Consider the following 16,993-nt stretch of genomic DNA (forward strand, 5'->3'; position numbering starts at 1 on the left):
ACTATACAATTTATTAGTAAAACAAGCATGTAATGAACATGAAAATGTTATCAGTAGCATTTGTTACACTATGAATAACTTCAACCAAAACTGCTAGCTTGGTTTTCAAAATCGACTCGTTTTTCCCGGGCTGTGGAGCTCAGGAGTGTGGGCTGGGGGAAGAGCTGAGTGCCAAGAGAACGTGACAGGGTCAGGGCCGGGATGCCACGTTGCCACAGCCTAATGAGATCGGTCAGTCCTTTGTCACTGACAAGTTTCACTCTCCTATCATTTTTAATTGTTCCGTACAGCTTGTGCAGTGGACAGAAGTAAGTTTAGGCGGGAAATTGGAAGAGGATTTCTAATAGTCAGAGGAAGGAGCCTGGAACAGCTCTCCAGTAGGAGCAGCAAGAGGAAAACAAAGGAGAAAATGAAAACCCTGCTAGCTTTGAGGTGGAACCTTATCGTTTCTTTGCCTGGGCGGAGGGATAGGCTGCAGCTGTGCGATACCAGGGACCTGGACCCCAGTGACCCAGCGGGGACCTTCCAGCCCTGTGTCCCGTGTAAATTATGCATCTGCTCTGCTACACAAGATAAAAGAGTTCTTTGCTCTTCGCAGTTCCTTTGCAAGATAGCCTGTTATTGGAAAAACTTGTTGCAGCTAAAGAAAACTAAATTGAAAAAGCATAGTTTTTCCTATGTGGCCCTGAATAAGTTTACAGCATCTTGGAATATGATTTATTATATCAAACCAAAGCAGACAAGCATAATGAACATACCCAAAAGCAGGCAGTGTCCAGCATGTGTTCATTTTAAAGTATTCCTCTCACAGGCACTGGAAAGTAATGTTAGCACGACTTTTAGCTGCTTTGATAATATTCACATTATTTTTTGCCACAGGGTCATACCTGCCCACTGATTTTTAAAATCCCTGGTTCCCTTTTCATCATAAGTAAAGGGATGCAACCTGTAGCACAGGGCAGGAGAATGCAACTCCATAGAGAAGGCAAATGATGTTAACTGCCCAGGACTAGTTAGCAGCCACCTTCAGGTGTTTTATGAATCGATGAAGCATTAACGTGTAATTCCTAAAAGCAGTGGTTTGCCTATGTTCAGCTTTTTAGTTATTCCAAAAATCCAACAACCTATTTGATATTTCAGAAAAGTGTGGGCATTTGAATCAGCAGATGATGAGAGATAACTGATACACTTCACTATCATCCAGTGGACTGAGATTAAATGCAGTTATGCAGCAATTTTGCCAAGTAACATTTTCCTTTGCAAATTCTGAGCATCAGTTTATGCAGCAGATAAACAAATGAATCAAAGTAAGCAAAGAGGAGAGGCACAAGAGTTTTAGCTAAATGGAGAACCTAAAACATTGTTTTCCTCCAGTGGAATAATTTGTACTGCCAACAAAGCAGTGAGCATCACGTTTACAATCTAGGCAGTACAGCAGCATCACAAGGAAATAGAGGTTTAGTGTGTCAGTATAATTGCCATGTCCTGTGCACAGAAGTATGAGAGGTGCTGCATGCATTTACCTGAGGAAACCTGGCCATCAAAGCATTTGGCCTGTTCATTAGTAAATAATCATTAACCTGCAAAGTTAGGGCTGAGCCCTACCATTTTCAAGCAGACAGAGATGAATGGACATGTACTTTTCTTTTTAACAAACTACTAGAATATATCTATTCACCTCTGGTGCTGAGAGGGAAGCCTGCTAGCTTTAATGGACTGGATCCGCCGTGGTGCCGGCAGCGCCGCCACGCCATTCTGCTGGAGTGTGGCAGGTCAGCAGCGTCCAAGGCGCTGACTCAATGTGTGGAATTCATCTCTGTTTTACTCTGTCTTATCTGACACCCAGAGAAAGCAAAGAAAAGATTTTGAATAGGAGGGTCAGGTCAGTGGGGTCCGTGCACACCAGTGGTGATCTCTTCTTTAATTATTAACAATTAAAAATGAAATCTTTTGGCCTCAAAAAAAATGTCTTTGCTCTCATTAGGAGTACAGCAGGGTTGGGTGGCTCTGCTTGCTGAAGCGGTGTGGAGCAGGGAAAGACGGGAGCAAGAGCTTGTAGCATTTTGTAAATAAGCCTGTGATTTTTCTAAGTCTCAGTGCTAGCAAAAAAAAGAAAGTTCCAGTAAGGCATACAGTAAATGAAGATATTATGTATTAGGGATGGAATGAATCTGTCACTTTGACGGATTGTGAGGCAAAGAACAGATTAACAGATTACTCATAGTCAGAATGCAGCTCACTGTGAAAAATGTGCAGGAAATGATAAGTGTTGGTTTGTGCTGATTTAATGATATTTTAAAACTACAATAACACCCTAAGAGAGTAATATAATGTAGCTCATGCCTTGCATTTTTTAATCATCAACATATTGCTGGTTTGACCTTAACATAATTTTGATATTCCCTTTAAAATATAACTTTCAAACTATACAAACTGATATTGCAATATCAAATACTTAGTCATACAGAGATAAATATTTTTCTATTTAAGCTTTCTAGTAAAATTTGCACTTGAAAATCACTTTTTTCCTGATTTGTGTGTATAAGTTACTCTGCATTCTTGTAGGTAATGTATCTTATTATTCTTCAGCACATTCACCAAGTTTTCCATCAAAGAAATGTTTTCTGACCTGGAGCTGAGAAGAACTGAACAGTTATGTGACTAAGGACCTTATTTATGAACCACTATTGAATTTTTCATGGTGTTCTGGCATTTATATAAGAGACTGTGGGAATGCACCAAGAGCAGAACTGTTGGAAGTGTTTTTTCAGATGTGGCAATGGATGGCCTAAGATGTGGCAGTAGATGACTGCTTCATTGTTCTAGAAGTCGCTGTTGCTGGGAACTGAAGTTTTCCTTCAGGGTTTTCTGCCCCCTTGCAGATCTGAGATGAAGTTATGTATGTAATACAAACATCTTTTCAGATTCTTTGTTGTTAATGGAGTTCAGGACTAGTAGATAGTCTCTCAAACAAGTACTACTGGCCTCGTTTCATTGGAATAGTTGCCATAAAATGGATGATTTCTCCAGCTGCATGCCCATCATATATTACAAAGTAAAGCCCCAATCATCCCAAGAGTTGGTGTCGTCAACCTTATCCTTGGCATTAATTAGACTGAAGTCAGGAGGACAGCATGTGTGCATAGGGCTTAGTATTTGTGAGAGTTGAGCATGTGGTGCTCATTCAGTAAGCACTGACCATGCAAAATCTCTACAGTTTTTTAAGCAATGTTAGGTCACCTTGTATTGAACTGTGTACGGTACTGAGTTAATCACTGGTAGGTTCTCGTAGATATAACGAATGCACAAGCCAGTAAAAAAAAATCTCGTTCTCCACCACACCTGAACTAAACACTGCAGGCTTCATTCGGCCACCCTAATTCTCAGTAATAAGTGCCTTTTAAATTAATGGGACGAGTCATGGAACAAGGTATTAGGTACCCATTGCAAAGATGGGTGGCAGAACTTCGGCCTGTTCGGTTCCAGATATATTTAATACAGCAGAATCATGGCACGGACTATGTTCTCGACTGCCACGGACAAGTGAGAGAGAAAACTAGCTCCTTTTCCCCCTCTAGAATGCTTTTCTAGCCTTGGCTCACAAACTGCCCTGCTTTGGCCTTACTTAAGTTTTTGGTGGCAGAAAGATTCAAAGTTGGCCCTTCCCTTCTGTTTGTAAATCACATGCTAACCTGTTGTTTATGAATCATAACAGAATCGTGTATTCACTTACGTTGTTCCCTGGTTACGTTGTTTCCCAGTTGTTCACGAATCTGGTGTTCTCTCCAAGTATGCGCTGTTCGTTGTTTCTGGTACGTGACCGGCTGTATGATACCGATGATGCTCTCTCTGATCCCTGATTGGCAAACTGACTGTGGGCACAGAAGAATAATCAACAGCACATAATGACTGAAACACTTCCTAGACCATCAGGCATAAAACATGCATAAACATGTTCAGGTCAATATTTTTATAAAGTGATACGATTGCCTGAATACTCAAAGATCGAATACAATCCAAAAAGCAAGAGTAGAGCAAATGCACCGTCTTCAGTTACAAAGGTGGCTGTAAATCTTTGACTAATTCTGGTTTCATTTCCTCCCATTGTAAAATCAGTTTATCAAGCAAATTGAGAAAGATTTGAAGGATGGGCCCGTACTGCTCTGGGATTTGTTATTGCTGTCGGTAGGTCTGAGTCAGAATTCTCACTGGAAAAGGCTTTGTTTCAGCATTTGTTAATACAGTACCAGCAAGGTTTCCTAAACACGTTTCATGACAGGCACAATTTGCTGCAAAAAATAAGTTTCAGTCACATATTTCAGTCACTTCCCAGACATGTAAAACAATGATGGAAGAACTTGAGATGATAAGTAAAAGTGTTGAGACTTACTGTGCTGCACCCTGAGCAAGTTACAGATTCATTTAGAATTTCAGTGCTGAAGGGAATGGTGAACCTAGCTTTGAATATGTAGGAAAACGGCCCATTTTGGATCTTGCCACAGTGTGATGCAGGGTGTGGTCATTCCTTCAGGTATCTCGAGTCATGCCTACCCTGTTGCAAGAATGTCATGAATTGGGAATCGGTTCACCTTTGTCCCTGGACAGAAGTGTCTGCATGTGCACAGCTAGGGGCTCCCAGGAGAACTGTGACCTTTGAGGGCTGTCACTACTCCTGAAACAGCACCAGGGGCTGGTTGAGTATCCAGACCATCAAGGCTCCCACTAAAGGAGGAGGAAGACCTAGACTGTCTGGTTGCCAAGGAAAAGGAAGAGGTCATAGCCCACAGTTGCAGTTTCTGCTCCCCTTTCTCAAAAGAAAAAGAAAAAAGTTGGGTTGAGAAGCTGCAGAGATCTTGGAGGGCCCACAGCACCCTCCCCTATGGCACCACAAGCAGAGGGCCACACAGCCCCTCCATTGGCACCCATAAATCAACCTGCAAACCCCAGGGCACAGCGCTGGTGAGGCCCCAGCTGGAGTACTGCGCCCAGGTGTGGGCGCTGCACTTCAAGAAGGATGTGGAGAAGCATGAAAGAGTCCAGCGAAGGGTCGTGCATATGATTAGAGGTCTGGAAGACAGGCCATGTGAGGAGAGGCTGAAGGACATGGGGTTGTTCAGCCTGGAGAAGAGAAGACTTAGTGGGGACTTGGTGGCAGCCTATGAGTATATAAGAGGTGAACATCAGGGCCTAAGAAAACATCTGTTCATCAAGGCACCCCAGGGGAAGACAAGGACTAATGGACATAAACTGCTACAAGATCACTTCAGATTGGACAAAAGGAAACACTTCTTTACAGTTCATGTGTCCAGAGTCTGGAACAAACTCCCCCCAGAGGTGGTACAATCACCTACCCTGGAGATCTTCAGAAGACGACTGGACACACACCTTGGGGGTCATCTGATCCCAGCAGTCTTTTCTTTCCTGCCTAAGAGCAGGAGGCACTGGACCTGATGATCTCGTGAGGTCCCTTCCAGCCCCAACTTCTATAAATCGAAAACTGACAGGCCCCTTTCCAGTGCAAGGGCTGAAAAGCCCCTGGAGCATCCAGCCACACAGGCACCATAAGCAGGGGCCATGTGCCCCCGCTCCCAGGACCTGGCAACCCTTTCACTCCCACCACCCATCCCAAACAAGGCTGGTACGCCACCATCTAGTGTCTGAGGCAGAGAAGGCAAGCTGAGAACGAAACCTTTGCTTCCCTAGTCATGCCAGCTGTGGTCTGTTGTTGGCACGGTCAAGTCCTGGCTGCTCCAGGGCAGCCCCTCGCCCTCCACGTGTTTGGGAGTAGAAAGGGAGGTGAGGAGCAGTGCAATCTGGCATACCTGGATGAGTGCCCAGACGCTGGGTGTGAAATGCTGCCTGTCCCCACGTAACGCTGAACCAGCTCGCAGAATAGTGGATTTTCCTGGTGTGCTCTGGAGACGGTCCAGGAAGTTTGACCTGGTCTTCAGTGGCCTGCACACTAAGACTCTTGGGGGTAGACGTGTATGTGGGACGCTCTAAACATTGCGTCTGTCCGCACCCTCAATGTCAAACGCTGTGCTGCTTAGCATTCCTCTTTGCTATCAGGAAAGCCGTGGCTGGGGGTTTGCATGTTGATTGTATTGATTACAGCTTGAGGCCCTGATAGCATAAACAGAGAGTGTGTCTAATTAATCACAATGCTTGATTAGCTTTTCTGTATTGAGGAGATAAACTGGCTTCTTGGAAAAGTTCACCCCCAGAAGAGTCTTTCTTCAGTCAATGCAGAAGGAAGGGTAAATTGGACACAGTCCACAATCCACATTGCTCAGCAGGCCGGCCCCCACTTGTCTTCATGCAGGGCTCTATTTTCATCTAAAAGATCCCAGCACAGGGATCTGAAGAAGTGTAACTCGCTCATGCTGTCTCACGAAGTAAGCACATATGCCGTTTGAGATGCTTCCTTGAAAGCCGAACCTCCAGAGGCTGCAGATTTCATGTGTGTCTAACGCCTGTCTTGGCTGCTAGAGTAAAGCATCTGTCAGCATTTCCATTATAAGCCCACTTCTTAGAGTTTTATCAGTCAACTGCAAATCTTTCTCTCTGCTGAAACTTGGCAGACAGTGTTTCTGCAGAGGTTAAAATTTGTGTTTTGGGAAAGATTGGTGTGGTCACTTTACTGTCCACACGTGGCTTTGCTGTTGCTGGACAGGTTTTCATCATGCACTTTAATAAAAGGCTTTAGCTTTAGCAGTAACATTTGGTCAGCAGTGAGTCCATAATATTGAATTGCATCTATTAACGGAAATTTAAAAGAGCCAAGATATTACAGTTTAAAATTGGCTATTGAGGCAGTATAAAAATATTAAAAGGCACCTACTGGAGGCCTAGTCTTTTAGATGAGAGAGACAATATCATTCTCTCTCTTTGGATCTCATCCACCACCAATCTTTAACAGCTCTGTGTGTGCCATTGTGGTGATGGTGGGTGTTTAACACTCATGCTTTAAGAAACATTACATGTAATCTTCTTTAGATTGGTCATGTAATTTCTCTTGGGTCTTATCTTCACTGGGAAACCTATTGTGCTTGATTGCAGTTGTGAAGGATCGTCTAAATGTGCTTCACCACAACTGACCACCGGTTGTAAACCAGCACTTTGCATTAAGCATCAGCAATTAAGTTAAGCATAAACTAACGAGGATTAAATCCTGGCCCCACGGTAGGACAAAGACTCAAGGACTTTGGCTGGATGCAGAAAAAGCAGAAGTCTAAATATCAGCAGGTGATGCGATTTTAACTGTGACCTCCCTTTGCCCAACTGGTATTCTTAGGAACGAGGGGCGCTCAGAGCCAAGTGGACAGAGGTTCTGCTCAGAGCACGTGCACGTGCTGGGGCTGAGCAATAGCACAGCCTAGCTGCGATGCCGGTCCTACTAGAGTGAAGGCGTACACAAGAGCATTTTAAACGTCCTGTTGTGCAAATGCCGAAGTGATGGGAAGTTTGCTAAGTAGCTTTCTCTGGATGCCTGCAGTATTTGCTGAATTTCTACACCAGCTGTTCTGTTTCCCAAGGCAGAGAACTCGTTTTCGATGTTGGCTGCAAAAGAGCAGGTGCGTGTCCTCCAGACTGTGTGTACACACCAGCAGCAGATGATGTGGGAGCAATAGCATGTGCTCCAGCAGCAGAACAGCAACAGACAGAAGGAAAGCGCAAGGCCTGTTGTAGCAGCCACTCGTCTGACTCAGCTCTGCCAGGCTCCCCTGTCAGGAAAAAGCCCTCCAGTGCGCGGCGTGAGGTCAGCATGCCTTCGCAGAAATCCCAGCAAGCACCAGTTCTCTCTTTACCCTGGCCTGGATCACGGCCCAGCCTGGCAGCATAAAGCAGTGAAAAGTCAGTCAGTTCAGCCAGCTTTGCGGATTAGAGAAGTCCTGGTGTGATAGAAAGCCGTGCCGACTGCTCTTGTGCCTTGCACTTCTGGCCAGTGGCTCAGGGATGTGACCAGGATGTCCTCATTTCCAGGTGCTGAAACGGCCGTGGAACTGCTGTTTCGTGCCACGGATCTGTCCAGTTCCCAGCCAGCCGCAGCATCAGGCAAGCATAAAGCACTGGGTTAAAGTCCCTTTCTGTGGCTTTCCACTGAGCACAGCTTGGGCCAACCTCAGAGAAGACGTCTCTGAATGTATGAGCATGCAGGTAGTATGATTTGCGCTGCAGCGCAACCAAGGGACTTTGTGGCGTGAAGTACTGACGTGGCACATAACGAAAGTATCGTCTGGACACTGTGGAGGTTAGGATCTAACCCAGTGATTCTGAACCAGGGTGCGGCGGCAGATCCTTTCAAGGGTGCCACGCAATGTTAGCCACGCATAGGTGGGCAAACATGATTCACAAGATAAACCCAGAGATCTGCAGTAGGAATCCATCGAGTTAAAAGCACCTGTAACTGCTGTGGTCTTTCTGAGTTCTCTGCAACAGGATAACTGCTCTGGTATTTTTCTGCAATCAAAAAACAAGTGAAAACTAAGAGCCGGCCTTCCCTGGGGGTGCCTCAAGCCGATCCAGGGAGGCCTCGAGTCTAAAAAGGCTGAGAACTACTTGTCTAACTATCATGAAGTTTTCCCTCATGCTTCAGGGCAGCCTCGTGGACACTGAGATATGGAGCTTGCATTGCTGTTGTATTTAGGGGGGGACATGGTTTGTATTATCACTGTCCTTGGTGGAACAGTTTCTCCATCTTCCCTCCCTTCCCCTCATCACATCACATTCATTTGCTGTGTCCTGGAAATGATGTGGAAAGTCGGGGGGAAAAGTCTTCCCTGAAGTTTTATTGTTGGAAGAGACTCTCTGGGTCGAGTCCTTTTCCACCTCTTTCTTGTCCCCGTGTCTTACGTGCAATGCTGTTTCATCCTGCCAGAGTCCTGAAGAACCATTTACACGTCTGCTTTTAATGGGCAGTCCGCTTAGGATTAAGTCAAAACAAAGTGAGGAGGAGAAGGGAGACCTACCCAGGCTCTGTGTCGGTGGGTTTTCAGGGACTTGGGGAGGCAGACTAGGGCCGCGCTTGGAAGGGTAGATGCCCAAGAGGTGGAATAGGATCTGGCTGGATGAAGGGGAGGATGGGCATGGCAGGGGGACCTGGTTTTCCTGAGTGCTGAGCCCCCACAAATACCACTGGTAACTGGGAGAGGCTCAGCACCATTGAAAGTTGAGTTGAAATATATGTGTGCAAGTTTACTTTTTCTAACAAGCTGTTTTCTAGTCTAATGTAAACCTGAAATTTGTTGCCATCCAGGGTATTTCAGGCTGCCATAATTAGGGAAACTAAATAAAATGTTATCAGAAAATTCCACATTAGCATGAAAGTCCATGACAAACCTTTGTAGATTTATTTTAATGTATTAGGATGAAATTCTAGTGCATATCATGTTAATTGTGCTTATTTTATTATTAGGTTTGATTTGATAGCTGGCATTAGCAGATGAATCTATAGCAAAATACACTGTACATCAAAAGAACCATGTCAAAGCAAAAAAGTTTGTGGGTTTTTGGTCAGATATTTTAGTTATTATCAAATGCATTATTTTCTTGAAAGAAAATGTCGTGAGCTCCAGCGCCAGCTGAAGAGAAGCGTGTAGAAGTCTATGTGGGAAAGGCTGCTTCTTGTAATGTATTTACCCAGGAAAGTTCAGCTCATAAGCAGCCTCTGGTTTTCATTAAGCTCCTGCTGTTATCCAAAGTTACCCAATCAGAAATCAGAAAACTTAGTATTCCTCATCCTTTGCCCTGAGCACACAAAATGTGGCACTTCTTCTTACTGAAACACTATTGAAATTAAACTGCTTCATCAGCATTGGATTTTTCCCCAGCTGGGCCAGACTGAATGGTGAAATATTGGTGCTTCTGTGTCTTTCTGTTACTGGTGCCGTGTCCATGTAGGAGCGCTTGACTGACACCAGAGCTTCTGAAAGCCTCCCCCGGTGTGGACACTGCTGCATTTTACATGAGTACAGTACAAGCCCAACGCCACCTGCAAAATGGGCTCTACTGACACAAGCGCAGTGTCATTGTCCCCTTTGGAGCCCTGAGTGCCACCACGGTGCTGCCAGCCCAGCACACACCTGGCTGGAGGTACTGACCTTCGGCTTGAGCAGAGCAGAAAGTGCTACCAAGAGAGCCCTCACGTTTAACTTCCTGCTCTGCTCAAGCTGAAGGTCCGTGTTAGCAAACACATGCAGCGTATAATTTGGCCTCATCTTACATTCTGGTTTCATTCTCTTCTTATGAAATGGTTTGAAACCAATTGAGAAACTGGAGAGGAGCAGAGAGCTTTGTTCGAATGACTGATATTTGGATTCCTGTTTTTCAGAGACTGGCTAAACGTGTTCAGCCCACCCATCATCCCGCCGAGCCAGCAGCTAGCTGGGCACACCAAACCGCCAGCAAGCGTAGGCGCTCCAGGTAGGAATTTCTAAAGCGTAGGTGACTAGGGGTAACCCTGCAGACTGACCGGGAGAGAGATCTCTAGAAGCCTGTCGTCATACAGCAGCATGGGATTTGCCCTCAGAAGAAATGCCCCATGCTGGGTTTGGAGGGGTAGTGAGAGCCCACAGGGTGTACACACTGTTTACTCAAGCAGTTATTTCCACCCAGAACCAATCCACCTACTTGAAAGGAGTTGGGCTGAAACTCATTCAGAAGGGACCCCTTGCAAGTCAGCATCAGTCAGGAGTGTGGGTCAAACCCAACATGGAAGCTTGGCATTACTCGTGAGCACTGGTAAAGGCCACTGAGTCACCACCTTAATCAGATGCCAGCACCCAGGATGTCAAGTCTGATGGTTGCAGTGACGAGGAGCCTAGCTGGAAACTGGAGAGCCATCAAAAATGGATCAGAAGCAAATACAGCCCCTGCAAAGGTCCTTTTCCCTTATCTGCTGCCCTAGGGAGTAAAGCAGGTTCCTGCATTTTTCTTCAGGTGCAGAGAATTTATTGTGAGAGCTCATAAATCTCAGCTGTGTTTTTGGGCCGCCCAAGGGATGAAGATGTCTCAGTGATTTACTGACTAAACTAGATTATGCCCCTCAAATTGGGAATCCTTTCAGAGGTATACATTTGTAATTGCTTATGACAGCAGAATAGGACTTTGCTGTCAAGAGAGGACCTTGTTTTGAAGAATCGAATAATATGTTATGTTAAGTGTCCTAAGTAAGGCTAAGAGAATGGGACAGTAATCCTTGAGTTAAAGGCATGCTGAACACACATTTCTGCTAGGTGCTGGAGAAAGTTCTTGGAGCTAGTATTATGGAACATACAATTTACTGCGGACATCCAGCATTTCCATAAAGTTAAACACTGAATAAGCCTGCTAAATTGCGGCTTTCTCCCATTCAAGCAAGACCCTGATCAGCATAATCTGTGATGCGGTCATAAACTAATTTGGCATTGGTGGTGAAATCTTTTGAGACACATTGATAGTATTGCTGTAGGAAACGGAGAACCCCTGTTCACTGTAGCAACAGTGGCTTTTTTGTTTTCCTCTTTCCAGGGTGGGGGACCCTAACTTCTGACCTGTCGTCTCACTGAGGCAGCTCAGATAATCCCCTTCCAAGCATGCTGGCAACCATATGTGCCTGCTGAGCTCACTGGGCAGCATGAGTCCCTTCACCATGGGAGCTGGCAGATGTAAGGGAGAGTGACCGAGCAGCCCCATGACTCGCGCTGCCCAGACAGGGACACTGCTGGGCTGCCTTTCCTCCCTGCGAGAGGGTGATGGTCAGCTCAGCAGCTCAGAGGAGGAGTGGACACAGGTGCCCTGGAGAGCTCTCTGGGAAAGGAAGGAGCTCTTGGACCAACTTTGTCCCAGCTCCACTGAGTCCCAGCTGTTCACCTGCAGACCTTGGGAGGTGGTGATACAGGCAAGACTGACTGTCTGTGTGTTTTGGTCAAACACAAGTTGTTGGGTGTGGTGAAATTTAAGGGCCTGTGATAAGTGGCATTAAACTAGGCAACCTAGCCTGGTTTCCTGTAAAACACACATGCTGTAGAACAGATGCGCTCACCTTAACTCTGTGAACCTTTATACACAGCCTTGTGTAGCCAGATTAGGGATTTGACCTGGAAGTAACAACTGGGTACCTTGCTGTACTTCTTGCAGAGCATCTTTCATGCAGAAAGGTCTTATTTTGTTATAAACCCACGTTAGATCGGCACATACCATGAGCAGCTCTCTTCAATCCGTTATTTCCAGTCAGCACCTAGGCCACAGCAGAAGCACTCACAGCGCACGGCCTGCCAGATCCCAACAAAAGCCATGTGTTCTACTAAAGGCCTGATCACAAGCATACGGGAAAGGAAAGGTCAGAAGACCCCGCGGCAAAAGAACGGCGTGTTGGTACTTCGTTCACAAACAGAATCACTGCAGGAGCTCGAGGAATCCCTGCTTCTCCGACTGCATTTTGCTCCTGATGTCACATTAGAAATTTAGTTCTGATATATTTGGAAGCTATACAAATAGCAACTGCCAGACTTCAATAACTTCTGGCTCTTAAATCACGAGCGTTCAGGTGCCACAAGATAACACAATCATATTATCAGTAATGAAAACCTTTAATTATGTATAACCCTCGGAAAATATCCTTGTCATTTTAACCTTATCTCAAAAGAAAATGGTGCATATAATTTTATTAATCCTGCTAATAAAAGATTTGGAAGATATCGTTTATTTTGGGCTTTGCTCAGGGAAATGTAGAAGTGCACATTTTCCAGGACTACCGTTGCACTTGAGCTTTCAGTTTCTTTCTTAACATTTGTTTCTTTAGAAAAGTAGTTTTCTGTTAGGTAATGCAAAGTAGACTTAAGAGTCAGAAGTGTTGCACCGAGGTCACCGAGAGCAAAATTTGGGACAGTGTATTGGATAACTTCTAAAATAGTTTATCTCCTTTGGGTATTGATGTTCCACACGCATTATCTCCCTCTTTCTCAAACTCTTTGGAATTGGACCATTTTTGTATCAATACTACTTGTCTTAACTGCTTATAAGACAGGACTCTTCACAACTATGAAGCTAGAGAGTTTTTTTCTTAGACTACCAATATCGACAATATTTATATGCTAACTCTGGAGCACAGTACAGATTTTGAGCACCTTGGTTCAATGTTCAAAGGTCAGATTGGAGAAAATATTAATGATGTTCTTTTGAATTTGCATCGCCACTGACATTGATTGCCCTGGAGAACCAACCGCTGATTCCAGGTCAGACATGACCCAGACACCTTGTATTGATCCCTTGACCGTGAGTAGTGTTCAGGTGCTAAACTCGGGAACACAGTGAATATGGAGGAGGATGTGTTTATACCGTGCACTAATGCACGGACAAATGCCAGGACATCTCCTTTCTGGGTGCTCACCGTTGGACATGTAGATAAGCTGATCTCCATTAGACATGGGGGTGCCTCCCATGACTTCACTGGGACCCACGCTCTATCACAGGGCCTGCTGCTTTTGTCACTTAGCTAGAAGGCAGGTTCAGTGTTCCTAGCAGGCCTAAGCCGAGATGCCCAGACATTTTTTTTGTTTTAACATGACTTTGACAGTAAATAGCGCTGCTCTCAAAATCAGGTTATACTATAACAGTTATATAAAGTCCTCCTTCCCAGAGCTTCAAACTCTGGAGCATGCTGGGGCAGCCAGGGGAGAGGCAGGTGGGGGAGAGAAGTTAGCACCTGAAAAGGTAATGGAGAAGGTGAATTAGGCTCAGCCAGTTGGAGGGGAAAGCATATGGCAAGACAATGGAAAACAAGACAATAGAAGGGAGAGAAAATGAATGGATTAAGGATGCGGTTGCAGATGAACAGAGAGAATGGAAATCTGAGGCTGCATGAGGTGGGGAGGCCCGAATGTTTGCCTGCCTTGGGGGTTTAGCTCAGCTGCAGAGTAAGACATCTGCAGGATCCAGGTGGCCCTTAGAGCAGCTGTTCTATCAAAGCGCTGGCCGGCCTGGCCTGGCCTGGCCTGGCCGCTGAGGATAGCAATGCAGCTCTACCGGTTTACTGCTGATTAAATTGAGACAGTTTCCTCCTGACTACATTGTTAACACTACTCAGAGCACAAAAACTGAAATGAAAAGGTATATGTTTCCTTCTCTGGGCACCTAACACGCCAGCCTTTCTTTCCCCTTTCCTGGCTGCAGATAATGTAACCTGTATTTCCTTGTGTGATCCCAGCTGTAAATAGATTGAGGGCTGTGAAACTGCTGCTGTTAGCATAACAGGCCATTACTTGTTATGAGGTAGCAGAGCATACACGCCACTTGGGTTTGTATTAGTGCTCTGAGAAAGAGATAAACATTTATGATGAAATGCAAGATACAGATTGCATTCAACTGTGAATTATTTCCTATCAAAAAGTTATACATCGTATAACTTACGTTGAGCTTGTATAAAACACAGGATTGAAAAAAGAGCTTGGCAGTATGAAGCGCCTGTAGTACATATCCATCTTCAGCTCTAGCAGCAGACTTGTGCTAGAGGCTAAGAATTAGTTTCTGTACCCAAAAAACATTCTCGCAGTTTACATAATGCTCAAAACACTACATTTAAAATGATTTATTAGCTGACAGCATCTAATTTCCGCGGTGGTGCAGCACACCCTCCTATATCCCTTACCTATAATGTCTGTTTGGCTGGAAATCTGACCCCCTGGCATTAAAATCTTGTACACCAGGATTAATTTGCAAACTGGCTTTCAGGAAATAGAAATATTGCATTGTCTGAAAGCAGCAGAAATCGTATATAAAGCAGGAATTCCTCTGTGCCTAGCATTTCAATATTTACTTACAGCAGACCTGCGGTGGGCTGGTTGCCTTGATGCCTCTTTTGCTACCCTGAAAGAAGTCCTTGATGACACACACTAATAAGTGCAAGTTTTTCTTCAAAGTTTCTAACTTGGAAAGACTGGAGACCCAGGAAGGATGTGGCGAGCATCTACTTGCCTTTTAAACTGCGTTTTGTCCCCAATGAATCTTTTTTAGCATTGCTAGGCTCAGAACTCACATGGCTTCCTTTCAGGGGCTAGAAGAGTTGCCAGGGGCTCCTATACAGCGTCTCAGTCTGTTCTCTCGTAGAGACATGGGTGAAATAAAGTTCCTCTTGCATATTTGCACAACTGTAGCAGACAGCCGAATGGAGTCCAAAGATCTCCAGATTTACCCCGAAGCTTTGCTTTTGGGTTTCAGGGGCTTGCACTAATAACATCTTGCCACCATGACCAAAATGTGATGAAACTGTAATATCTTTAAGCAATTGCTGCCCTGATATCAAGACACTTGACAGGTTGCAACGGTGGGCGGATGAGAATAGGATGGGGTTTAACACTGATAAGTGCAAGGTGTTGCACATGGGGAGGAAGAACCGGCACCACACTTACAGGTTGGGGAACTCCCCTCTTGCCAGCACGGAGACGGAAAAGGATCTTGGAGTCGTCATTGACTCCACGATGAACATGGGCCGACAGTGTGGGGAGGCAGTCAAGAAGGCCAATCGTACCCTGTCATGCATCCACAGATGCATCTCGAGCAGGTCCAGGGAGGTGATCCTCCCCCTCTATGCGGCACTGGTCAGGCCGCAGCTGGAGTACTGCGTCCAGTTCTGGGCGCCACACTTCAAGAGGGACGTGGACAATATGGAAAGAGTTCAGAGGAGGGCCACTCGTATGATCAGGGGTCAGCAGGGCAGGCCTTATGAGGAGAGGCTACGGGACCTGAACCTGTTTAGCCTCCACAAGAGAAGGCTAAGGGGGGACCTTGTGGCCTGCTACAAACTGGTCAGGGGGGATCAGCAGGTATTGGGGGAGTCCCTGTTCCCCCGTGCGCTGCCAGGAGTGACCAGGAATAACGGTCACAAACTGGCGGAGGGTAAGTTTAGATTAGATATTAGGAGGCGCTACTTCACAGTCAGGGCGGCTAGGGCCTGGAACCAGCTTCCAGGGGAAGTGGTGCAGGCTCCTAGCCTGGGGATTTTTAAAAGGAAGTTAGATGAGCACCTTGCCGGGGTCATCTGACCCCGGTGCTCTTTCCTGCTAAGGCAGGGGGTCGGACTAGATGATCTACCTAGGTCCCTTCCGACTCTAGCTACTATGAAACTATGAAACTATGAAACACTGGGAAGTGCAGTAATTATAGTTCCATGTGTAGAAGCCAATTTTCAGTTACATTTCTTGAATGTTTTACAATCTGGTGTATATTTTTAATTGCTACACTGCCTCACTGTACTTAAGGACAACTTACAAAATCATGGATTTATTTAAAATATAAGCCATTTTTGGTTTATAGTCAGCAGACTGCATATGGCGCAGGATCTAAATGATTATTTATGGTGCTCTGTAAGTAAAATGTTTATCAGAATAATACCCGTCTGCTTACCAGCCCTGTAACATTTGGGCTAAGTCTGTTCACCAGTTTTCAGTGGGATCCAGTATGAAAAGGGCTCAGAGTTAGAGGAGAAACACCAGTGTGAACTCTTCTACTGCAGCAATATTGGCATGGCTCTAAGCGTTAGAGTTTGATGCAGATTTTGATGCAGAATTTCCTCACCCAGTTCTCTAAAGCCAATCAGTGAAACAGAAGTAGTTAAGCATATTCAATATAGGTAGTACATTTGTAATGTATAATAATAGAAAACCTATAAAAACTCAATGAGAAGTTAGCAGGCTTGAAAGTAAATGATGTGAGACCAGCACAGCAAGGCTGAACTCTTTGGATAAAGGCCTTTCATTTTATGTTTGATTTTCTGATTCTTCCACCTGGAACATTTTGATAGTGTGCAGTTTCATTCTTACAGATTTTAAAAGGCAATTGACTGCATTTTTATGTGCATGCAAAATACATTATTATTTAAGCAGCTGATTGGGAAAGATCTCCATTAGGAGTACTTTGACCAGGTATCAACAGGATTATTTTTTGGTTAGCTTTAGTAGATGATTCCAGCAAGCATGGTGTTATCCAGTTCTTGGGCGAGCCCTGAATGATGTATGTT

At 45.1% G+C, this 16,993-nt stretch overlaps 1 protein-coding gene and 1 long non-coding RNA gene across 6 annotated transcripts in view; one reads left to right on the forward strand and one right to left on the reverse strand.

Moving 5' to 3' along the window:
• The window catches only part of CFAP20DC (CFAP20 domain containing), a 121,278-nt gene that overhangs the window by 103,042 nt on the left and 1,243 nt on the right, over positions 1 to 16,993 (forward strand). For 3 of the 5 annotated variants that reach the window (XM_090021424.1, XM_090021421.1, XM_090021420.1), the window contains one exon: positions 10,331 to 10,422. In XM_090021424.1, the coding sequence (XP_089877550.1) occupies positions 10,331 to 10,422 (92 nt within the window). Of the gene's footprint in view, positions 1 to 10,330; positions 10,423 to 12,117; positions 15,498 to 16,993 lie in introns of those variants that run through there. The other 2 variants (XM_090021422.1, XM_090021423.1) reach the window with 2 other exon arrangements.
• Positions 1 to 16,993, reverse strand: part of LOC149855968 (uncharacterized) — a 228,096-nt gene that overhangs the window by 85,131 nt on the left and 125,972 nt on the right. Inside the window, exon 3 of the long non-coding RNA XR_016438436.1 lies at positions 3,734 to 3,872. This is a non-coding gene — a long non-coding RNA (uncharacterized LOC149855968). The remainder of the gene's footprint in view (positions 1 to 3,733; positions 3,873 to 16,993) is intronic.

The sequence above is a fragment of the Crocodylus siamensis genome, chromosome 11 (assembly GCF_052110815.1).
Source record: "Crocodylus siamensis isolate JL-2025a chromosome 11, ASM5211081v1, whole genome shotgun sequence".
NCBI lineage: Eukaryota > Metazoa > Chordata > Crocodylia > Crocodylidae > Crocodylus > Crocodylus siamensis.